We start from the raw sequence: 25,628 nt of genomic DNA on the forward strand, positions 1-25,628 counted from the left end.
AGCCTTAAGAATCCTGCTTTGTGTTTTAATGCTAACACAAGAGCCCCATTAAAGTAATAAAAAGCTGTAAATTTGTCTCTTTAGACATTAAAAAAGGATTCGTTTTCTTAGATCATCTTGAGAAGTGTTGAGAAGAATCATTAGTATTCTCCTTCTCGCTTGACACTTATATATCATCCCCAACATGCATCGCTCATGACTAAAAGCATTACATATCTAAATTCCTCTCCAGTGATGCCTGGTTGGGCGGAAATATCAGTTCTCACCATAAATTACTCTTGCTCCTTTAACCTGAGGTCCTTTTCATAAAAACTAAGATTTCAAACCTTGACAAACTACAGGAGTCAGATTACTAGGTGAGTTGGTCCTGAGATGGATAGATTCCCGGCTTTAACAGATTTGGTCACAGAATTTTCTCTTATAAGTCTATGTTTTCTTGTTTTTCTTAAAGGTTGTGAGGTTTCCTTGTTTTGGGATACTTGTGGCCTGGAACTCTTTGACCAGTTGCCTCTGTTATGACAAACTTTTTAACATATAGAAAGCTGAAGTTTAAATGGTAATCCCTGAACATTCTATACTCAGTCTGTCAGTATAGACTGAGAGTCTTTTCACAGACATATCTCCCTAAGTAAGTGTATTCATATTTATAATCACATCCCAATTTCCTCAATTTGGTGGCAAGAGTATGGCTAAACCATGAGAAGTAGCTTCTGCCTCTCCAGAAACATCCCTTTATTTCATCACTAGAGAGGCCTCAGGAAGAGGGAATAAATCTCACAACCAACGGCTGGCAGTTTTTGTTTGCCCACTCTGTTCAGCTAATACTTGGCCCTGTTTAATTCCCCATAGAAGAGTGTTTGGCCCGAGTTTGCTTCAGCCACATCTTTCTCCTGTTAGTTTTCCTTGCTATCTTTTATAGTCCTCAATTGTGAAAAGGTAGCTTCTAGTCTATCATCAGTGGTGCTGGAAGTAACTGCTTATTTCCAGGCAGTTCAGCAGGATCATAGAGCTGATTTCTAATTCCCAGAGTTCCTCCACACTACACAGTTCATTCAAACCTCTGTGAAGATTAAAGTAAATTGCTCTAGTTTTCTGTAAGAAGCTATGATTTTCAGAAGTTGGCCTCTGTGGACACATCTAGGGATGATAATAGGTAAGGTATGGTGTCTGTGTGGCAGGTTGACAGGGACAGAGAGTTTGTTTTGGGGCACCTGGCTGCACAGGATGAGTTCAAATCCCCTGGGTTGGATGGTGTGCATGCAAGAGTGCTCAAAGAACTTTCTAGAGAGCTTGTGGAACCCTTGTTCATAATCTTTAGGACCTCTTGAAGGACTGGAGATGTGCCAGAAAGCTGGAGGGGACTAAATGTTATCCCAGTCTTCAAAAAGTGAAGAGAGATGACCTGGGAAACTATAGGCCAGTGAGTCTGATATCAACTGCAGGGAAGATAATGGAGTAGATTTTAAAGGGGGCAATCTGCAAACATCTGAAGGACAATTTGTTGATCTAGGGAAGTCAGCACAGATTTGTTTCCCACAGGTCCTGCCAGATGAACTTGGTTTCCTTCTTTGATGAAGTGACAGGCTTATTAGATCATGGAAACCCAGTGGATGTTGTTTACCTGGATTTTAGTAAGGCTTTTGACAAGGTTCCCCATGATATTCTGATGGGTAAACTGGAGGACTGTAGACTGGATTTTGGGTAGTTAGGTTGATAGGGAACTGGCTAGAAAACCACAACCAAAGAGTAGTTGTCAGTGGTGTTTAATCAGATTGGAGCCACAGTACTGGGTCTGGTACTTCTCAACATTTTTATCAAGGATCTGGATGAGTGGGTGGAAGAACTTATTAAATTTGCAGATGACACCAAGTTAGGAGGAGTAGGGAACACCCCAGAAGATAGAGTTCAGTGAGATCTGAACATGCTGCAAAAATGGGCAAAGGAGAACAAGATACAATTCAATAAGGATGTGTAGATTTCCATATGTGGGTCACAAAAATGAGAAGCACATTGGATGGGTGATACACTTCTGGGTAGCAGCATATATGAATGAAATCTTGGGGTACTTGTGGACTGCAATCTAAATATGAGCAGACGGTGTGATGCAGTGCTAAAGAAGGCAAATGCAGTCTTGGGCTGTATCAACATAGACATCACATCAAAATCACAAGATGTCACAGTCCTATTATATACTTAGGGTGGGTTTATCTATGTAGCACATGTATCATGTGCTCTGGGCCCCATGCTTCCAGGGCCCTCACACAATGTCTCTCTCCCATGGACAGGGCTGTAGCCTCTCTTTCCTCTCCCCACTTTTCCTGTTTAAGGTCACTCAGAGTTATACCCCTTTCACTGTGGGGGGCTCCCTGCCTGGCTGCCCCCACTGAAATTATATTCTACTATGGTCCCACAAATCCTTAAATTTGCTGTTGTGATATGGGCCCCATAAAATTCTTAAACCACTCCTGTTTGTACCACATTGGTTAGCACCTGGAATATTATGTGCAGTTCTGGAGGCCTCACTTCAAAAAGGATGTGGCCAACATTGAGAGGGCTCAAAGGAGAGCAGCAAGTAGGTTGAGAGGGAATATGATTGCTGTCTTTAAGTATCTGAAAGGTTGGCAGGGAAAGATTCCTGTTGGCAGCAGAGAATAGGACCCACAATAATGGGTTTAAACTACATGTAGATTGGTACCAGCTAGATATCAGGGGAAAAAAAAACATTTCAGAGAATAGTTCAGTAGTGGAATCATCTGCCTAAGGAGGTGGTGAGCTCCCCCTCACTTTCAGTTTTCAAGCAGCAGCTGGACAGATACTTATCCTGGATGTTTTAGGCTGATTCTACTTTGAGCAGGAGGTTGGACTAGACGGCTTATATGTACCCTTCCAACTTTGATTCTTTCCAAGCAGTGAAATTCATACAGTTACAAATAAATACAATCTCAGGCTTCCTAAAGTTCTAAACATTCAGCCCAAATGCCACTGTATTCTGTTCCTGCATCCCATGAAGGCCATTTCTCTTTCACCCTTCAATCCAATAATTCCTTAGTTACTTTATGTGGTAGAATTTCAAATTATGATGCTGAAGATGTTTGATAACAATCATATTAAATCCAAAGTTTCTAATGCAGCAAGAGTTCTCACATGAATGGCCCTTGACCTCTAAGTCAGTTGATCGGTGAAGACTGAAAACCTGAGTGTGGGACCAAGTAAATCTGTTTCTCTACTTCTCACAAGCACAAAGCCTATCTGAGAATGTTCCTCCAGGTGCAGCACATCTCCAGCTATTGTGGTGTGTGAAATTGGCCTATGGAACCTGTCTGGGGTCAAAGTTTGCAGAACAATTTTTGTTCTGAATTGGTTGACTTAAGCTGGTAGGTTTAAGAACAGAGTTCCACTGTTGCAATTGCAGCCCTTAATGTTTCATGGTGACTTTCCCACAGCCCAGAAGAAATACACGAGTGTAAGACTTACAGAAATGTTGGAAAATACATGGAAACGAGCCATCTACACCAAAGCTGAGTTGTCAAGACCTACCAAATCTCCTTGTGTTGATCCAAAAGAAATAAAGACGTTGACTCATTTGGAATTACTGCAGGGGAGATTTTTATTGAACCAGCTATGGAGGTAAATTAATTGGGCAATGAAACCTGACAGTTGCACAGGTGAGATTATCAAGCAGTAATGGTGCCCCCAGGGTATGGGGCACAGCTGGGTGCTCCTCTTTCCCTTGGAATTGTGATTGTCTTGTGATAAAAATATAATTACCCCCTGTTGGGACCTAATGGCTTAATGAGGTTTGTCCAGTGTCTTATATTAATGCCTTATGGCATTTGTGTACTGAAGAACAAAATGGCTAATATTGGCCCTTAGAAAATTTAAAGGAGACAGGCATGTTCAGAAAAAAAATAATTAGATGATCTTTCTGGAATTTCAAGTTGGTTGGCTGTAGACTCCCGTGTGCTGCTCTGAATCATACTGCTGTTTTTAAAAATGCAGAATACTTGCTTTGAGTGCAAGAAATCTCTTCACTAGGGTTTTATCTACACATAGCAATGTCCTCCTGCTCATTGGGGAAGAACACCCGGGCTTTGCATTAGATGTGCAATGAGAGTTTTTCCGCCTCCCCCACCCCCACCCCCACCCACACACCCCATTTCTTTTCTGCTTGTGACAGGGAGGAAGCAGCTGTGGCCTCACCTCCCTGCTGTTTCCACAGCTGCAAACCACCCTGTGGAGGTGTTGTTGGCTCCCAGGTTGAAGTCACGTCACTTTTGTGGCTGCACGTAAGTTTCACAAGGAGCCAAGGGCAGTGTAGAAATACAAGGGAGACTGGAAAGGTTCAAAGATTAATTTTAGTAAGGTCAGCACATGTCGGCGTGGAATCATGGACAGCTGAGATGCTTTAACTTGAATGTTAATGTAATTTTTAAACATTTTTAGCCATTTGGGGACGTGAGCACCATACAGATCCCCAAATAGATAATATGGAATAACTGTCATTCACCAATTTACAATTACCAAGAGCCAGACCTCAAATGACAATTTTACCACTCTTTTAAAATTTTCCCTTGATAATATATCTGCACACAATAGTAACTATAAAGCATTTTCTTCGGGAACTTTTTCTATTTTCTGCATAGGCCCCATTTCACGCAAATGCTTAAAACTGCATTGAAATAGCAAGGTAAAAACAGGACACAGACATATTCAGACTGATCTGTGAACTAGGCCTCGAGACATTTATTAGACATGTATTAGACTCATTAGTCCAACCATAAATATTCATTTACCTTGAATTTGATGGCCATGTAGACCTTCAGTGGGACAATCTGAGGGACAAACTACAGTTATATATTACGTCTGTGACTCAAGGCTGTGCACAAGGGTTTTTTTGGGGGGAGGGGGGTTAACCCACCCAAAAAGATAAAGTATGTGGTCTGAACTCTCATGAATGCTCTGCTGGTACAAGTAGGCTTCCATTGACTAGCCACTAGGTTAGATCCTTTTACAAACACAGGATTGCACCCCCCTCAGCCTGCCTGCCCTTTCCAAGAGCTTCTCTGCATGACTAATAGACCTTCTCAGGCAGGCAGGAGAAAAGCGAATAGGTGAAAAGCATCTTTCAGAAACAACGCTTAAAAGAGGCTTAAAGCACCGAAGAGGCAGTTTACCATGCAGAGCAAAATCAGTTTTGCAGAGTAAATTCACTCTTCTGTGCAGAGAAAAACACTGATGTATTTAGTGAGTTTTCATCAGCTTATCCATCATGCAGAAGAGGCCCAAGAGTCAGAGTAAACTGAACAAGGTCTGCGTAGCACCAGGGACAGGCCTCCCAAGTGGTGCTCTGTCCTCTCCCGGAGGGAGAACTGCCACATAGCAGGAAGAGCTACCCTTCATACTGCTTCCTTGATAAGGCAGCCCCAAACCTACCACTGCATTCTCTCTAAGAATGATTCCTTCCAATATTTCATCCCTTCTCTGAAAGGTAATTGGATGCTGGAGCAGCACTTCCTTGAAATCAGGCACAGAGCTGCTGAGAGGGGAGGACTGGGAGGAGATAAAATTCCCCAGGCCAAAGTCAGCTGGAGGGGCCCTGAAGCCAGTGTCTCTGCTTCAGGGGTTTTTTTCTTCTTTTAATGCAGTTCTGCACTGCAGCCATTAGAGGCACAGGGAAGTCGGAGCACAGGAAATATGAGTTGCTCTGGTCTTGCTGGCTTGTTAGCAGTCAGGCCTCTCCTCTCACAGAAGGGCAGTTTAATGAGGCAGGTGCACCAGTCTTAATCCAAAAATCATAAGTATAGAACACTTCCTGACCCAAAATGAAAGTCAGAGCTGCTGATTGCCCCCTCCGCACTCTAGAGAGATGCATAACTATGGGATAATGGGTCTATTGATTCACTTTGGACTAATCCCATCAAGTCCAACCTTATTTCCTCTGCATCTACTAACTCTAATTAAGTGCTCCTTAAAGGGTAAAGGTATCCCCTGTGTAAGCACCGAGTCATGTCTGACCCTTGGGGTGACGCCCTCCAGTGTTTTCATGGCAGACTCAATACGGGGTGGTTTGCCAGTGCCTTCCCCAGTCATTACCGTTTACCCCCCAGCAAGCTGGGTACTCATTTTACCGACCGCGGAAGGATGGAAGGCTGAGTCAACCTTGAGCTGGCTGCTGGGATTGAACTCCCAGCCTCATGAGCAGAGCTTCAGACTGCATGTCTGCTGCCTTACCACTCTGAGCCACAAGAAGCTCTAAGTGCTCCTTAGTCACCTCCTAATTCTGTTACCTACCTGGCACTTGCCGGATCATCAAGCTTTCTCTGCATGTTTTGTCCACCTTAGTTAAAACCACCAAGTTACTGTTTTGGGGGACAAATATATCAGCTTACCCCAGAATACATTTTGCCCTATATCAAGACTGCCAAGCCACCAGTGCAGGGTGTATGTGACTTGGATCCTCTTGCCCCACCCCCTTGGTTAGATCTCTCCATAAAATGCTGCTCAACTTGCTGCTTTCATGGACCTCTTTCTTCAAGTTTGGTAATTATCGCCCTCCCTGAATTCACTTTCTCCCTTTTCTCCTTTGTGTTTCTATTAGTTAGCTCTTGTATGTGTATTTATTGTGTGCATTTTGTTTGATTCTTTCCCCTTTTTAATAAAAACCTTTCTGGCTGATAATCTGCCTGGTTTGAGATTTCTCATACGGTAAAAGCTCCCGGTATACATAGGTGGAGAATCCCAATTACCCTTTCTCACTCTGTCTCTTTGAAGCTCATTCCCTCAACTAATTAGGAGATGTAGAGGCAGGCAATAGCAAAACACCTCTGAACATCTTTTGCCTTGAAAAACACATGGGGTCACCACAAGTCAGCTATGCCTTGACAATATGTGATTTGTTTTGTTATGATATTTTATTTGGATGAGGATTCTATGGGAAGCCCAGATGGAATCTTTGCCTGGGGGCCCATCATGGCTCTTAGCAGGCCAGCTCAGAGATGGCTATTTTGTCTTTCAGACAGGCTTCAAATGAACTAGCCTACACAAGTGGTTGGGCTGGGATAGGGACTGAAATAAATAAAGGCATTGGGGGAGGGGGAAGCACTTGGGTAGATACATGACTAATCAATGTACTGGCTGCAAAACATAATAATGCGCTTGCATCCTTTGGTCAAAAAACAAAAAGAAGAATGTTTGGGAGCCCCTTCAGAACAGTAGCACTCAGTATTTGAACATGGACTGTGGGAGTGTTTGGGTGTTCCCCTCCTCCCGCAGTTAGATGATTTCCTCAGGAGACTTCCAAATCCTCTAACATTGCAGCTGTGCTGGCTTAGTGGCCAAGGCAGGCTGAGATATTGTGCCATCTACGCTGCCCCTGTACTGATGGTCTGATGCAGCTGTCTGAATCCTTGGTGTTATATGACAGTCACACAGTCTTCGGTTTTGCTGCCTTAATATTTACGCTTGCACGGGGAACTAAGCAGGGAGAAAGTGAAGTAAAAATGGAGAAAGGAAGAAAAAGAACTTATGAAATGGAGTTATATTTCCTTTCTTCCTTGTCTTTCTGTCCCCCCATCAAATATTGCTTACAAATGCAGAGAGACAAAGGGCTCCCCAATTCCTGCTGCTTAAGAGAAAACTATTACTTACTGGCTGTACTTCATGCACTATTGCTTCAACATAGCAAATCTATAAATGCAATAACTCAATTTAGCTCTTAAAAATTGTTAGTAACCTCCTTAAGATTGTTAGTAACCTCCTTAATGAAAAATAAGAGACCGATCAATGTCAACAAGATCAATATTATGGCTTCCCAGGGCTCAGAAACCGGCGATGGCAAAGCATGGAAAAATTCACACAAAATTTATATTAACCCTCTTGAGTTAGATTAAAGAGCAGCAGCAGCTGTCCAAGTGCAATAAGAAATGATGGATCACTTCATGTTATCCCATTTAGGTTGCTACTAAAAATAGAGCTTTAGTTTTCTTCTGCTGTTTGACATATATAGATTCATCCCTCCCCCAACAATATATCAGAGTAAATAGTGAATTTATATTCAAAGGAGGATCTTAAAATAGTATTCTGTACTCCTCTTGCCATAGTAACATCCTTCAAAAATCACAAAACACAAGTACGTTCTTTGTGGAAAGTCCCAGTTTTCACATTATGGCAGAAACTTATGTTATCCGGAGTTCAGATTCTTTACTAGCTTTTTTGTAGCTTGCGAACTGGCTCTGAGGCTGGTACTAGAGGAACTACCCCCCCCTCAGAGTATGATATCATCCCAAAGCATCCAAAGTTAAATAGAAAAAAAACAGTGGGTTCCCTAGACAAAAAGTGTAGAGTTGTGAGACCTATCATAGGTGACCAGAACAGACTAGCCTTGTAAGCTACTGGGAAAGATTTTGGTGGGCCACTGCCTGAGTGTCCAGGTACAAGAAAAACAAGGCCAGGGCAAGCTGATGATTGCAAAGCTGGCCGCTCCAGAAAGACAGCTGGGTTTGCCACTTGGCTGCAACAGTGATCCAATGGGCTTTAGGCTCACCTGATGAGCAAGCCTATAGCTGTTGTCCCTATTACTGCAGTCTAGATCTGAGGAAGTCAGCCTTCCTCCAGCACAGCAGCTGCTGTGGCCCAGTTTCTTTCAAGATTTTTTTTTAACATACCAGTTTACTCCTGATGGATGATGCTGAAATGGTTAAGAGGAAAAACTTGTACCATTTTAAGAACCATGAGGTTCAAAAGATGACACCATAACTGGCAGAAATTGCAATGACACTGAGAATATAGGCATGCTGCTCCCAGGCAAAGGAAGACAAGTGATATGAACAGGTAGAATGAGACAGTGTGGATAATAAAAGGCTTCAGCATAAGAAAATTAATTATGTTTCTGAATGTCTACCATTATGAGAGCCACCTTGGGAGGCTTGAGTAGAGCTTAGAGAAGACAGAAGGAATTTCTGTAATGCCTTTGACAATATACCTCAAAAGACACTCATTCTTCACAATGTATAATGCAAAATTATTTAAATGCAAGACAAATAGCACCTGTTCTTGGAATATGCCAGAGCAGATAGACAATAGGGCTTTACAAGCTAATTTCTTTTCCATTCTTCCCTTTTAATTCAATCGTACTGCAAGCAGATAATGTATTTGAAGAAAATAGTAACCTATTAACCCAATACACCTGTAAGGCACACATTTATTTTTGATAAATCAAATTAAAAAAAAACACAATTGAATGGAAGCATACAGATATCTTAGGTGGTATTGTCCCAATGTGAATGTAATCCTTTCATCACTGTCTTCAATCTTACATAAGACTTTAGTGTTTCCAGCCATAGGCCATTACAATGCAATCAATATCATATCAGTTGATATAAAAACAGTAAAAGAATTAGAACAATACATTATTATTATTATTATTATTATTATTATTATTATTATTATTATTATTATTAATAATTCAATTTATTTCCCGCCACTCCCTGTAGGCTTGTGGTGGGTCACAACAGTCCTATCCCCATTAAAATACCCATTAAAAGACTTTAAAACAATCCCAACATGGCGGACGTTCTTATTATTCCCACCCCTGCTATCAGAGCAGCAGGGAGGGTGGGGAGGAGATCTAACTTACTAGGTCCGGGGGGGGGAATGTTGGCACTCATTCGCTGACCCCGGCCTCAACCAAAAACCTGGTGGAAGAGCTCCATCTTGCAGGCCCTGCGGTAGTCCATAGATAATAAAATAGATAATAAAAGACAATAAGAATTCAGGTTTCTAGCTCTCTGGTGGCATAGGTTTGGCTCGAATTTTCCTTGCGGCTAATGCAAATAGTGAAACATTATAACTAATTAGGGGGTTGGTATCTGATAATAAAAAGACTATTTTGTCCAAATTCATAGGGAAGTTCTGGCCACTCAAACATCTCTCAATATATTTGGTTCTTGGCTCCAAGTATAGTGGGCAATCCAAAACATAATGGTAAGTCTTCAATCTTAGCTAACAAGACTTAGTGTTACACTGATTTTTTACAGACGTTCAGAGGGGAACCAGGAATTACAGGTCAGTTAACCTAACATAAGGAACAAAGAACATAAGACAAGCTCTGCTGGATCAGACCAATAGTCCATCTAGTCCAGCATCCTGCCTCACAATGTGGTCAGCCAATTTCACTGGACAGCCAACAACGGGGCAAAGCGACCAAGGGCTTCTATATTTTAATCACTTTGTATAAAGTAGCATTTCCCTTTGTCTGTCGTGAACCTACTGCCTTTCCCTTCTCCTCACAGGAGACACCCTATGTGGTAGGTGGACTGAGAGAGCTCTAAGAAAACTGCTCTGCAAGAACAGTCCTCAGAGAACTGTGACTGGCCCAGGTCACCCAGCTGGAGGAGTGGGGAATCAAACCCATTTCTCCAGCTTAGTGGCCACTGCTCTTAACCCCTGCACCACACTGACCACAATTGTGCTTTTTACAGACATTTATGTTGTAAGCCACCTTGGGTTGAAAAGGGAGAAAAGTGGCTAATCAATGTTTTAAGTTACTAAAGCACTAAAATCTTCACTGGAGCTACGAATACCATTGTCTAAAATAAGCAGTTTGCTGCCTTGCAGTGACATCCATAACCTCACCAGCTGAAGTGGGCGATCTCATCATCACTCTTTCATAGTGGGTCCTGGCTGGGATTCCCAAACTTTCTGTGTCTTCATTGGCATCTCTCAAAAGAAACACAAGGCTGGAGAACAAGATCTCTGGATTGCATTCCTGGCACTAGGATAAAAGTGTTAATTTTTAATTAGATCACAGGACTGAGCCAAATGCACAGATTCAGCATCTTGATCTTGGCAGGAAAAGTCAATAACAGAGCAGAGGGTTTTTTCTCCCCTTTGCCAGAAGTGCAAGTAACTTGTAAAAAGGAAGATCTGATGCTTTCCCGTACCCCAAGATAAGAGTAATGAAGGAGGCTTACATTGATTGTGCTCAGTAATGAGACTTGTGAGGCTCACTGATAGGAATGAAAGAAGATAGTTTGAACTCTTTATCTTTAAGGGATATATCCTAGTGCAGCACCCTCTCTTGCTCTAAGTGACATTTGCTTGGGGGAGAGATCCTGCTCTGGCCAGGTTCGACTGAAGCACTGCACAGTATGCAGACAGCCGGTTGCACAGTTCTGTGCTACTGCAGATGTTGGGCTCTCCATCATGTCTTGAAACATCCCTTAGTTCCTGGCCAGGCCTGGCAAGATTCCGGCATATAGGTGCACGTATGCATACACACATTCACAGTAATGTTAATTTGGAAGGAAGGCTTCAAAAGTGGTGAAGGGGGTTGGGGGGCATTAGAGGGGTCTCTTTCTGCAGTTTGTAGCCTGTACTGTCACAACCTTGGGGTTTTTAGAGGGATTTTTTACATGTAACCCACCTTGAGTCCAAGAAGCAGGATGGGCTAGATATTTAATAAATAAATAAATTGTAGGAGCCCAGAGGCTGAGAGAGCGCTGATATCACTGCTCAGTAAGAACAGTTTTATCAGTGACGTGGCGAGCCCAAGGTCACCCAGCTGGCTGCATGTGGGGGAGTGCACAATCGAACCAGGCATGCCAGACTAGAAGTCCGCACTCCTAACCACTACACCGAACTGGCCTAGTAGTAATAATAAAAGGCTAGGGGGGAAGGATCTCTATCAGGTTTCTCTTTGACTTTCATCAGACTATTGTGTGGTGAGTAGAGTGCCAGGGGTAGTGGCAAAGGGAGAGACTCTCTGTGGTAAGCTGAACTACCTGAGCACTCTTCTAGTTCCCAAGCCTCTTCTGTTAGTGTTATCCCCTTTGTGGTTCATAGAATCATAGAGTTGGAAGGGGCCATACAGGCCATCTAGTCCAACCCCCTGCTCAACGCAGGATCAGCCCTAAGCATCCTAAAGCATCCAAGAAAAGTGTGTATCCAGCCTTTGCTTGAAGACTGCCAGTGATGGGGAGCTCACTACCTCCTTAGGCAGCCTATTCCACTGCTGAACTACTCTGAGTGTGAAATTTTTTTTCCTGATATCTAGCCTATATCATTGTACTTGAAGTTTAAACCCATTACTGCGTGTCCTCTTCTCTGCAGCCAACGGAAACAGCATCCTGCCCTCCTCCAAGTGACAACCTTTCAAATACTTAAAGAGGGCTATCATGTCCCCTCTCAACCTCCTTTTCTCCAGGCTGAACATTCCCTCTAAGTTCACTTAGAGAATGGGCTGTAGTTGTTAAACAATATGTGCACAGTCTCTGTAGGGAGAGGCAATGCAACTTTGCAGTTGTTTCTGCTTCTCCCTCAGACCAGGATATAATCCTGTACTGCAAAACAAGTAATGAGTAATATATTGTAGTAATAGTAATGGTGAGAGGAGAGTACTATTCACTAAAAGCAATGTGGTAAGAGATTCACAGGATGTGAGTTATATAGAGCTAGTCTAATGGAAGGCAGTACATTAGATTAGTATGGTAGCTGCGCTTTTTAAAATTTAAATTTAGATTTGCTAATGGCAGACTCAGTTTTCTTAGTATATTGGGTAAACCATTGTTTGGGTGGCTGATCTTTCTGCTTAGAAAGGGTTAATTTTTCATTGCAGCCATAAGATATTTAAGAACATGGGTTCTAATAAAAAGGTAAAATCATATTTTAAAAATAAATAAAACAAGAGCATTAACCTTGCTTTATTAGTCATCTGCTGGGTAATGCATATCTAAAGCTGGGTGAATGCCTGACCTCATGGTGGCTGCGGAGAGCTTTCCTCCCGACTTCATTAAGGGCAGGATATCACTTTCAGTGTGTGGATGTTCTCCTAATTAGTTGTCATCGGAAGAGGTTGATTGGTATAGCATTTTCAAGTGCTGTCTTTGTTTCTGTACTTTGCCTGATGAATGTGTGATCTGTGCGCAAGTGTTAATTGTTAATATTTCTGCTGACGTGTCAAGAGAATTCAGTTAGTATGTGGAATAATGACCTGGAGCACTCCAAATGCAGTTAAGTTGAATGATTTTTAATGATCTCACACCTCCACTGCAGTTTTGATGTAGTAGACTTTTATGGACTATAATGGGTCTGCATGATCAACCTCAAGGGTACTGATTGTACTCTTTCATGGGCATATACAGCTGTGTTGCACTGAGCCAAGACTCCACCTAACTCTGTCCAGCCTACTCTGTCTGGTACTGGCTCCTTGGAAGTGAAGACTCTGCCTCAGCGCCTGCTACATTAAATTCCTTGTGCCACTCTTTTTACAGGTTAAAAATCTACCCCATTTACAATTCCTGATACAGTCAATGCATGCAGTCAGAAACTGGGTAGAAATCAGCTATGGTGATACCATGCCTTTGTGCTTTTACTGCTACTTGTCACTGAACTGCAGTTAAGTCACCCCCCTCCCTTCCACAAACACACAGTTGCTTTTTGTATATATTTCATGATTTGTTAAATCCTTGGGTTGTTTCACTCTGCTGTTTCAGACCCACATTTTCTTTCTTCTCCATGTGAACAATGTAAGGGGTGAGATGGGAAGTCATGTCATTCAGTTGTAGCAACCTATTTGAAGAAGATGGCTTCAAGGAGCCCCTGTAGTGCAAGTTCTTCTACACCAGTTAGGGATCACTTTTATGGATCTGTAAACATTAGGAGGCTGGAATCAGGGGGGAAAGGTTGGAGTGAAGGCAAACAGTGTTAGCTCCAGTAGAGTGTGAGGAAAAGAACAAGAGCCAAAACCAGCCCTAACAACCTGCGTAACCCCACTGGTGTAAAAGGCTGTGCTCCTCAGACCAATTATATCAGTCCTAAAGACTCTTCACTGCCTTCCTGTTTGTTTCCATATCTAAAGTGTCAATTCTCACCTTAGAAGCCTTTCAGGACTAGGGTCGCACATTCTTGAAGGATTGCCTTTGGAGTCCTACAACCTGGTCACTTAACAGTCCCCTCACCCTTGTGTGGTTTGTGTGATGTCCTTTTCTCTTCCTTGCTGCCCCATAGCTATGGAATTGCTTTCTGGAAGGGGTGAGTCAGGGACAAAGAGTTTATGGAGAAGTTTGAATAGCCTCTGGCTTAATGGTTTTAATTATCTGTTTTTTATTATGTGTTTTAATCAACTGAATGGGCAATCATTTTTATATTCTGCTCAATTTTTGTCATCTGCCTTGGATCCTGACTGTGTCTGGAGAAAGGTAGGATAGAGAAGTGCCTTAACTAGCCTGTGTGCTGTTAGGCCAGCTTCCAAAGCTACCTGTTTAGGAGTACTGTTCCAGTTTATTTAGCTATGCCTGGCATGGATACTGTAGCTTTTTAAAAGTTTATTGTAGGCTCTAGCCAATGAAAGCTTATTTGACTGAAATTAATGCATCAGTTCTATCTGAAAATAAGTTCTATTTTATTCAGTGGGCTTTCTCACAAGCAAGCACCATAAAGTAACAGATAAAGCCTGCTATTCTTGATCTGTTAGTCTTTATGCTATTGTAGCAAATCATTGGAGGAGTAGTTGCTGAAGACTGAATATAAACACCTATAATCCGAAGCATACTTACTGAATGGGACTTACTTCTGAGAAAACATGCTGTGGATTGCACTGCAGGTGATTCAGATATTGCTTGTGCTGCAGGTATAAGAAGGAACCAAATTCATTGTAAATATAAGCAAAACCAGCATTGTGGATTTATCTGTGATAGACAGGTCCAGGGGGCAGGAATTCGGGAGGCTGAAGGGATATAAACAATGAAATAAGTGTAGTTGTAATTTTGGAAGCTGACATTTGGAAAGTTCTTTTTCATAGTGCGACAAATTCCTGGAAGAGGAGGAAAAAAAATATTGCCTCTGATATTTAAAAAAGGTCAACAGACAACCTGGAAAACTGTAAAAGAGCTAGATCAACATTACTTTGAAACTACACCATGAGTTAGAGAAAGTCAGTTTAGTTAAGATGAGCCAGCATAGGTTCTAGCAGGCTGGAGGTACTTAATTTACCTGCCGCTGTGGTTCTTTGAAGATAATGCAACACTGCGTTGGGAGAGTAGATAAGGAAAATGGTAGAAATAAGTGCTGAGTTTTTAAAAGCATTTAAAAGTTGCAGTTTCAGACCAGTGTAAACTGATATGGAGTTAGAGATAAGGTGGCCAAGTAAATTATGCAAGTCTTCTACTGTCAAATTAGTTGCAAGGTTAACCGATGACCTTCCCTGATCTTGTGCATTTAGCTTTTTTCTTGCCATTTTCATGTACTGAAGTAGCTTTGGAAATAATGACCAGATCTTGGTTCCATTCAATACATGAAGCCTTTCATGATGTGGAGAACTGCAATTGGGATGTCAGAACGTTCACTACACTTTCACTATAACACAACTGCAGGAAAGAAGAAACTCATGGGGCCCTTTTACGTTGCCATTTTAAACCTGACGCTATCCATTATTGCCTTAGTTCTGAAATAAAGCGATACAAGGACAGAGGCTTCATACAGTGAATTTCATCCCATTAATGAGGTATCTCTGAAGCAATCTGGCTATTTCAAACACTGTCATGTTTTTCCCCTACTCTTTTTCATGGCATGATCTTCCTCAAACTTTTTTCTTAACAGTCTAAGTTGGTGCTGTTGTTAGCAACTTCTGTAACACCATTCACTGATGCCCTGAGCATCTATTGCCCATAAAACTACTTCTCTCCACCTGCACCTATGTAACAACAGCTGCAATCCCAATGGTGCCAAGGCATATTAGTGGGGTCACTGTAACACTGAAGAGCTATACTGGTCTAGGCTTTAGTGCTTACCTTAAGACATTTTAAAAAATTGAGGAAGATCAAATGGCAAAAAAGGATGGGGGGAAAGTGTGGTGCCAAAGCACTGCAGATATTTTAAACATCATACTACAGCTGGCTGTGACATCTAAAATGAATATTTGAAAGTGTCTTCTTAACTCTGTAGACAGAAATTTAAGATATCAGACACAGGGTATATTTTAATCTGGTAACCCAATTTCAGTGTCATTTGTCAGTAGGTGAAGATATTTTCATTTCATCTGGCATGCTCCTGATAATGGTTGTTGGCCCTCTTTCAAGCATTGTTGCTTTATGTGTTTTATTGAATTTTATATTTTAAGGCTATTTCAGTCATGCAAATGTTTTTTAATGCCTTGTGCATCTTGACTGGGTGGAAAGATGGCATAAAAATGTTAAAAACAGATAATTTAAAGAAGAATATCTAGAAATATTAAGTTTATCTTCAACTAATTGTGGATTTTCTTAGTTGTGTGAAAGGCGTAGAGTGGAATGGAGGAAGGCATAACCTTTAAAGATGGTTGTTGCTTCTGCAGTTTATCCACTAAAATATTGGTCAGCCATTTTATATGAGCCTTCGGGGAGGGCGGTATATAAATCTAAATAAATAAAAATAAAATATAACCCAGATTCTCACATTCAATCACATCAAATCTACCCCACCAAATGTCTAGGCCCTTTTGATTTCTTCATTCAGGCAACTTAAGTGTTCTAGAATCTATTCAAAGTCAGTTCTGTGCAGCAACTACAAAGTGTCTACTGGGTGGCTTTCAAGGGCATTTCATTTCACGTCAACTGCCAAGTCATATCAGATTCAGCAACTGACGTATCATTTCATTATGTACCAAGAGGTCACAGCACAGCCATTTATTTTCATTCAGTGCTATGAGAAAAATGCACTCGTTCTTTAATAGACCATATTCTCTGCTGTTCCATTACTGACCCAAATGATAGACATAGGAAAAGAATGGCAACCTAGTGGGAACACCCCCCCCCCATCAACCAAATACAGTCTCTCCCTTCCTGTCAATAAACATATTTGAAATTTGAAAATATTAATTACCTCTTTATCACAGACCCATAAGTTCATCTTTATCTTTACAAAGAAAGACTGTGTATGTGTCCAAGTTCTGTCTGTGATCTTCTACATAGATGTCTTCCACACAGGGCCAAGATCTTGTGGTTTTACCCTTGCTGGTGCAGCTTCAGATAAAGCACGTCAACAGCAATGGGGCTTCTGTATGGCAGATTTCCTTGCAGTTTTGAAGTCCCAGTCCCCTAGAAGTGGCCACCTGCTTTCCTTGGGCAATCAGGGCTTGTTTTAATTAAATTAAATTAAATCAGCACAAGATTATCATATTGATATAGCATTGCAACAATAGGACCCATTATGCACGGGGGTTTTAGCGCACATTCGGGGTGGAATGGCGGCGACTAAAATCACGGATAACGCACGGAGCCAGCTGCAACCGGCTGCAGCTTCGGTGCATGCCGCCGAAAAAGCCGCGTCAGCGAAACGCGGAAGAAAGCGCAGCTTCCGGGTGAGCGGGGCGCAACCAGAAGCGGCGCCCGGATCGGCGCGTGCATAATCGGTTACTCTGGGTTTTGCCGCCGTCGCGCCCCGCCCCGTGTATAACCGGTATGTGTCGCGTCTTCCCCCTCCGCGTTTTCCATGTGACCCGAAATCGCCGTTTTGGCGGCCGTGCATAATGGGCCTAGGTGTGGCAGGTTCTCTGGATTCCCAGGTTTTATTTTTTAAAAGTAAGTCTCTGGCTTTTTCCCGTGCAAAGATATTCCTTTTCAGCTCTGTAAGATTACATGAAAAAGATGGAGACAGACAGGATTTTTTAAAAAGTGCTCATGGTAGTGACATTTCCCCTGGTAGGAAGTAGTTTGAAAGAAGGATTTCTGTGCTGAAAGCCACCTGCTTGGTGTGTGTGTGTGTGTGGGTGGGGGGGTATCCTATAAAATCAAACACCCTTTGTGTGTTCTACTTGAAATGTGGGAGGTATTTGGAGGAGAAGGAGGAGTGTGTTCTGTGTAGAATTAGTGCCATTACTTTTAAAAACAGCTGCCCCAGACCCTCAAATTTGTTCCGCATTGAAAATAAATAGCAGCCTCAGATCCTCCCATAGATTCCTCCCATTTGGAGTATTGTCTCTGAATAGAAGATGTGTAACTGTTTTAAATACATCCATGTTTGAAAGGGGGGCAGGAGTTTTAACCTCTTAAGTGAACAGCTTACTGATTATTACTGGTAGAAAATTCAGAAATTCCATGTCAAGAAGAAAAAATCCAGAGAGAATGTCGGACATTCAGTCTCTTAGCGACAAAATCGGCTAATCTAAACATATTGTTTAGCAAGCAATTGTATTACTAATACATGCCAACATAACTGGTGCTTAATATATTCGATGATTTCACTGCCCCAGAAAAAGCATTGTTCATACCAAAGATAATGGATTCTGAAGTTTATTATTTCCAAGAACACAAATAAAAATGTAGAATGAGATGTTTTTTTGGAAAACTGTATTCCCCGAAAGCAGAGTGGAGAATAACCAGCTGCAATGAGCACAGAAAGTTCAGTTCCGCTTCTGGTATTTCTTGGCTATGTTTACTATGACAGCTGAGCAGATACTGCTGTGCAGTCACTTAAGAGGAGGGGGCTTCACACTTTCAGTGGCAAAAAAAAAGAAATTGGGAACAAGGGAGAACACTCGACCTTTTTCTTTTGAAAGAATTTCTCCATTATTCTTTACCCCCACAGAATAAGGGTCAAAATATTTATACTTAACTATTGTTTAAGTCCATTGATTTCACTGATGTCTCTCTGCATAGAATTGCATTGTTAATATTTTACATCCTTGTGTTTTTGAATCTTCCTTTACCATGATATAAGTTCTTAATCATCATCAGTAAAACTTATACAATCCAAACTGACTGCTGACACACTATTTATTAGATTATATTAGACTACCTGATTGGCCCTCATCAAGGAATGGCTCATCTAGGTAGTTTAGACCCAATCAGGAGGCAGCATTCAGCCAGGGAGGGCTTAACAAGGGGTAAGCTATCTGCCTCCAATTTTCTGCAGGTTTCAGAAGTTTGCTGGGTGGAAGAGGAGCCAGCCTCAGAGCATGCCCTGGCCTTTTTCAACTGGGAGGACATGGAGGGGAGCTGGAGCAGCCTCTGCGTGCCTTCTGGAGGTGGGGGGCTATAGGAGGCCCAGAAGCAGCCCCATGCTGGACCTCTGGGACACAGGGTGCTCATGAAAATCCTCTGTCCTAGGAATGTTTACTCATGAGTAAGTCATGTGAGATTTGCTATCTGAGAAAGGAAGAATGCTTTGGAGGTAGCCATCACAGGTAATTGCAGCAGGGAAAATAATGCTGCTGTGGGTGGGACTGGGAAGATGTAGACTTTCCATATGGATACCACCTTGGACTTACTGCAATCTTTCCAAGACCATCAACAAATCAAATTTGAGACCAATGGCATTGAAGAGGGGGAAACTATAGAAGGGGCACAGAGGCAACATGAGGCCATGGGGACATTTGGAGAGGGGAGACACTGTTTCCCAGTTGCACCTTCCCAGTAGAAGTTTGGTTTTTATACCCTGTTTTTCACTGCTCAGAGGAATCTCAGAGTGACTTAGAATCGCCTTCCCTTCCTCTCCCCACAACAGACACCCTGTGAGGTGGGTGAGGCTGAGTGAGCTCTGAGAGAAACAGCTCTGTGAGAGTAGTTTCTAACAGAACTATAACAAGGTCACCCAGCATGTGGAGGAGCAGGGAATCAAATCCAGCTCACTGCATTAGAAGCCACTGCTCTTAACCACTACACCAAGCTGTACAAACTGTCATTACCTTAAAGAGATGTAGCTAGAGCACAGGGAGAAGAAGCTGTTGCAGGAGGATAGTGAAGTCTTTTTTGACTTGCTCATTGATTGGGATTCGTTTCCTTTAAATTATGACCTGGCTAATGGCTTCTCAGAGCAATCCAAGGATGGTGATTTCCTACATGGAGAGGTGATTGTATGGTTAATAAGGTTTGCAATTTCAGAAGAAAGGTATACTTTTTGCCTTCTGCGTTTTCTTTCTCTGTGTGTGTCCCCATCCCAAGCAGCCCTTTCCATCAGGGGAACTGATCTCTGCAGTCTGGAGAGGAGCTTTCATTCTGGGTTTTCCAGGTTCCACTGGAGGCTGGCATCCCTGTATCAGGGATGCCATCCTCCAGCTGGGACCTGGAGATCCCACTTCTTGGGTTTCTTGAAGCCTGAAGAATGTTTCAGGGGTTTCTCAATGGTAAAAAAAATGAGAAAAGCTGACATAGAGGCAGTAATTGAAAAACCCACTGTAAGTTCTTTGCCAACCAATGTTTTCATGTTTGTTTGATTTACTTTGATATTGAACTGAACTGAAGAATATACAGACTGAAAGTTTTTCAGTTCTTCAAACAAATGTTGTTATCAATTAAATATTTTAATTGGAGGAAGAATCTGTGACAGGTTTATGAATTAATTGGTGTTTATTACTGCCACACAGCATTTCTCTTTGTTTCTCACCTGGATCCTGGCATCCCTGTACCTCCATGGGATCCGAAGCCAGAGAGTCCCATCTTCCAAGTAGTCCTTTTCTCCAAAGAAACTTATCTCTGCAGCCTGGAAATTACCAGCAATTCCAGCAAGTCCCCAGGTCCCAACTGGAGATTTCCATCCCACAATCTCTCTGGGCCACAGTGCCACAGGGTTTCCCCCTTCCAAGCGGCTATTTCATCTCCAGGAGCCTCAGATCTCTTGGCTACATGACACATGCCATATGATATGTAAATCCCACCTTTCTTCCCAATGGGAGCCCAAAGCAGCTTTCAAAGTTCCCCTCTGTCATCACAACAGCTCTGTGAGGTAGGTTAGGCTGGGAATATGTGAATGGTGTGAGGACATCAAGCAAGCTTCCTTGTCAGAGTGGATATTTGAACTGAATCTCACAGATTCTAATTGGACCCTCCAACTTCAATTCCATTCTGGCTCTCAATGGAACAGAAAGACACAAGAAGGAGGTCTGCATAGACCAAAACAGCGCAGCTATCAGCTAAGGTTAAATGGGTTATCTGGCATATAGCTAGCTATGTAAACATTTTGATTTAGCAGAAGTCCCCTGAATGGAAAAAGCAAACATGCCATCACAATGTTGTTAACTTTATATATTCCCCACTTCTCCAAGCAGTGAAAAATGTAGACAAACTACTAATGGATTTAGAACCTTATTTTTTTTGGGGGGGGGGGGGAATAGCGGAGTATGGGAGCCTTCTGGCATCTTTGCAAAATTTGATTTATAGACGAACAAGCAGATCCCCCCCCCCAAAAAAAAGGAGCAACAAAACCACTTTCTGCATTAAACTCCTAACATTAGCGTTAAGTTGCTTTATATTTAGAGATACACTAAATTGTGGGGATTGGAATCGAACCTGGGGGAATCCTCATTCGGCCATGAACAGCACTGGGTATTCAGTCACTCTCTGGCCGATTCCGAATGGGCAAAAAGGCCAGAAGATGCTCATATGGAAGTGGGGTTAATCTCGGCTTTCACGTGACTTCACTGTCAGGCTGCCCCCTCCCAAGCCTGGCACATGTTAGACGCTGCTACCCCACTTTAAGGGGACATGAATATTTCCCATGTTCTCTTGTGCTCCAGGGCCCACCAGGGCGCAGCCTTCCAGGCCTGGCTCCTTCCCATCCTTTGGAGGCCCAGGAGGACAAATAATGCCCCACAGCGCTAAATAGCGCCGCAGGGCCGAATGGTGAATTTTGGGGGGGGGGCAGGAAGGTGGGATTGTATTCTCAGTGGTGCACTGGGTCTGCCTCCGAAATGTGTCCCTTGTGGGGATGCAGAAAGTGATGGTTTGCCACTCAAGTGTCTCCCGTGAGGACACAAGAAACAGTGGAGCACATAGCTCCACCTCAGCACACCAGCAGCACCCCAGACTGGCCCTGCTGGTGTTGAATCGCCCTTTGTCAGCCTAACCCACTTTAAAGGATTATTGTGGGGTTAAATTAGGCAGGGAAAGATGTATGCTTCCCCGAGGATGGATAGATGGATATTCAGCTCAAAGCTCATTCTTTAACACACACTTTGGATTCCAACTATTTCTAGCTTATTCTCCATTCCTTACTCTCCAAGTCTCTTTTGTATCTATTTTGCCCAGCAAAATCTTTTCTCAAAGGAAGAGCCACTTACTTTGAAGAAATGTTTCAAGCTTTAGTGTGTGGAATGGTAGGATCCCATTCATTAATGAGTTGTGATCAGATCTCTGATCCCTGTAAGACAACATGTCAGACAAACTGAGAACCCCAGAACCCCACGCCCATGCAGTAGTTGAGAAAATGCTAATTCCTAGCATTGTTTTCAGGTAGATTGTCAAAATTATCTATATCATCATCATCATCATCATCATCATATTTTGATTTATATCCCGCCTATTCCGGAAGGCTCGAGGCGGGTGACAATAATCTTAACCCCATTAAAACCCCCATTAGAATATTAATACCAACATGGCGGCAAGGAGAAAATGCACCATCCATCCCCATACTGATATCAGAGATAATGGAGGAGTGCAATGTAAATCCAATTTTGTTTTAATTTTTTTGCCATCAAGTCTCTGCTAAATAATGGTAACCCCATGGAGTTTTCAAGGCTGGAGAGATTCAGAGGTGGTTGCCATGCCTGCCTGTGCTTTATGACCCTGGACTTCCTTGGTGGTCTCCCATCCAAACACCAATCAGGGCCTACACTAATTAGCTTCCAAAATTGGGCTACCCTGGCCTATCAAAGTCAGGGAAAATCCAGTTTAGGTCATCACGAACCTACAATATACTGTGTACATATAAGGCAGACAAATCTGAAGACTCAAAGATCATGAGATTCCCTTTTGCAGCCAAAAGATGGAGTCAAGCTAGTTATGAGCACACATCTCAAGTAAACAACTAGATGTATACATAACATGACATTCTTGTAGAAAATGAACAGTTTCCCCCAAGAGCTTTGTTTTATTTTGCTCACTTGGGCATGATTCGGGGGAAGGGGGAATGGCTTGAAGTGAGGCAAGATTCATGGAATTCTTAAATCTTCCATTCCATTTCCTGTAAATAATTAACTAATATAGTACTAATATGGTACAATTCAAAGTATTGTTTTCAAATGTACTTGACCCAGATGACAGTAAGGGCTACTTCCTTCTGCATTAACAGCTTTCCATAGAAAATCCTGAATAGAAGTCGTTCTGTGCTGATTTTAGTAGTGCCACCAGTCTAAGACCCTGCAGGACCACCTCTACCAATACTACCAATAGCTACAGTCATCTGAACAAAGCCTCCAAAGGATTCCTCCCTGCAAATTGGTAAGATTGGCACTTACCTGCTCATTCTCTATGGTGGAAGGCCCCCACAGCAATATCATTCAGGAAAGCATGCAAAACAGAAATGTTTAAGAGGGAGTTCTCATAATAGAACTATAGCAGAATAGAATGGTCCATGCAGAGGGTCTCAGCTTCCACCCTGGCATCTCCAGTCCCAAAGTTTTGCTAGACTTCCTAGTCTTGTGACCCATCTTTATGACACTCCAGCCCCACATTGTCTCACAGGGCAACAGATTAGACTTCTGTAAATCACTCTATGCATGCCTACCCTTAGCTTTGACCTGGAACTGAATGCGGCTGCAAGGGTCCTCACTCAAACACCTTGGAGGGTCCATATTCAGCAGGTGTTGTGTCATCTCCACTAATTACCAGTCTGTTTCTGGATCAAGTTTAAGGTATTGGTTTTTAACCTTTAAGGCTATATGCGGCTTGGGCCCTACGTATTTGTGGGACCGCTTGTCTGCTTATGACCCTGCAGGACACTTCGCTCTGTGGGTATGAATTTGCTGGTTGTTCCAGGCCCCCCAGGACATTCGCCTGTCCTCGACCAGGGCATTTTCGGCCCTGGCCCCAACCTGGTGGAATGAGCTTCTGGTAGAGCTGAGGGCCCTGCCAGAGTTGTCAACTTTCTGCAGGTCCTGCAAGACTGAGCAATTCTGCCAGGCATATGGTTGAGGCCGGATTGAGGTCCTGGTGTTACCATCTGAGGATCCCTTAGTGTCAGTGAGATCAGGTCCCTTGCTCCTAATGAAAGAGCTCCTTGACTGTAAGATGGATGGGGGTGGAGGGGTGGGGGTGGAACTCTAATGTACTGCCATCTTTTAATGTTTTAATGTATTAAGGGAATTTTAGGTGTTCCATTGTTTTATTTGTATATATGCTTCTTACCATCTCCCAGAGTTTTGCTAGATGTCCTAATCCTGTGACCCATCTCTATGACACCCCAGCCCCATGTTATCTCACAAGGCAACAAAATCTTGCAGTCTGGTCATGATTCTGCTGCCTTCTATGCATCCGTTGCCATTCTGGCAACCTAGTCCTCTACACTCTACTGCTGGAAGAGTTTAAATTTGCAAAGTGAATCAAAACAAGCTACTTAAGAGAATAAAATTGTTTTCTTAAAGAGGAACAATTTTGGAAAGAGAGATTCCTAACTGTCTAATGATCTGTCTGTTCTGTTGATTCTGCAGGCAAACAGAGAGGAAGTGTGTTTGAAGGAGCAGGAAGTCTCCAGAGAGTCAATCAGGACACTAAATGATATTTCAAAAATAGCTGGAAGTTCCTGACCTAAATATGCTTACACACCTCCTCTGCCACCTCCTATAGGATATTCTTTTATGCTGATGAATCATGCACAATACAAGTCTTGCACATTCCATTGCTGTTCACATAGCATGAGAGCCTGCCAACTATGTGTATCAGGAGAAGGGTTGCCAGCCTCCAGGTTAAACCTGGAGATCTCCAGAATAATAAGCTGCTTGAACAGAGCAGTGCAATATGAGGTGAGCTGCTTCTCTAAGTCATTACTATTGGAAACCAGAGTAAAACTGGATTTGGGTTTCTTGATACTGTTGCCTCCCCCCATCCTCCCTAAGCCAGTTTGTTATGCAGCATACTCTTAAACAGCCCAGAATGCCGTTAATTGCATTAAGATCTTCATTGTTTCCAAAAGATAGGCTACAAAGAAAATGAGGTATTCTGAACAATGCCTTTTATGTTGGAAATCACTGGCATTAAATGTTTCCTGCAGGCCAATCAGTGGCATTATTCCATCCAGAAAATACAGCTTTCCATCCTATTCAGCTATGTGAGATATTACTTGTTCATGAACTGATGTGATCTTCTCGGATTTAGATAGAGGGGAAAAAATCTTCGCTCCCAGTTGGGGATATAAATGGAGTACTTTATGAAACAGCAATAATAACTGAAAGGCTAAAGCAATTTCTACTCAAGGGTGGTAAATCGTTCAGATCTCCCCGGTCACCAAGAAACCCCTCAAAAGAAAAAAAATCAGTGGAATCCTACCCATTAAAGTGTAATTTTATCTTGTTTCGTGTCTGTATTTATTGCTTTGGTGGTCCCAGGCTGTTTTCTTCATCCTAGGGAAAGAGAAGGTTTTGTTCAAGATGTGCGAAACAGCTGCTGAGGCCGAGGCAGGTATTTGTAATTATGTTGGCTGAGACAAAGCATGGGGCAAATGGACTTTGAAAGCCAACCCTGGTATTTCAAAACAGCCCAGCATGAACAAGATAATCGCCCACTCATGTGACTTATACTTCCCACCTATGTATTAAAATGTGAGATTGCTGAATGCTGGAACTGCCAGATTTTTCCAGGTAGTCTGGCTAAACATTCTGGTGCCATTCTGTGTTTTTTTAAAAACAAAAACAAATGCAAAACTGAATGGTAAGGTACCCAGACGTT

The 25,628-nt window shown here is 42.5% G+C and overlaps 1 protein-coding gene across 8 annotated transcripts; it reads right to left on the reverse strand.

Moving 5' to 3' along the window:
• Nucleotides 1-9,524: 9,524 nt before the first annotated feature.
• LOC143841773 (uncharacterized) lies at nt 9,525-25,308 on the reverse strand. 8 transcript variants are annotated; one of them, XR_013232815.1, is made up of 5 exons: nt 25,230-25,292; nt 22,028-22,107; nt 14,567-14,620; nt 10,633-10,771; nt 9,525-9,720 (listed from the first exon to the last, which is right to left on the reverse strand). XR_013232815.1 is itself a non-coding variant. In XM_077346409.1 (4 exons), the coding sequence occupies exons 1-4, from the start codon at nt 22,119-22,121 to the stop codon at nt 9,662-9,664; spliced, it is 360 nt and encodes a 119-aa protein (XP_077202524.1). In that variant the 5' UTR covers nt 22,122-22,182; the 3' UTR covers nt 9,525-9,661. The 8 variants fall into 8 exon arrangements, 2 of the variants coding, with proteins under 2 accessions (XP_077202524.1, XP_077202525.1); XR_013232810.1 differs by having other exon boundaries at nt 14,553-14,620; XR_013232816.1 differs by lacking the exon at nt 22,028-22,107 and having other exon boundaries at nt 25,230-25,308.
• Nucleotides 25,309-25,628: the final 320 nt, after the last annotated feature.

Source organism: Paroedura picta, chromosome 7 (genome assembly GCF_049243985.1).
Source record: "Paroedura picta isolate Pp20150507F chromosome 7, Ppicta_v3.0, whole genome shotgun sequence".
Lineage (NCBI taxonomy): Eukaryota > Metazoa > Chordata > Lepidosauria > Squamata > Gekkonidae > Paroedura > Paroedura picta.

Coding starts and splice junctions, on each gene's coding strand:
- LOC143841773 (XM_077346409.1), bottom strand. CDS start 22,121: ATGTTGTCTTACAGGGATCAGAGATCTGATCACAACTCATTAATGAAT. Junction 14,621..22,027: donor GCTTGAAACATTTCTTCAAA/GTAAGTGGCTCT, acceptor TTATACCTGCAG/CACAAGCAATATCTGAATCA. Junction 10,772..14,552: donor TCAGAAGTAAGTCCCATTCA/GTAAGTATGCTT, acceptor CTTTTATCCTAG/TGCCAGGAATGCAATCCAGA.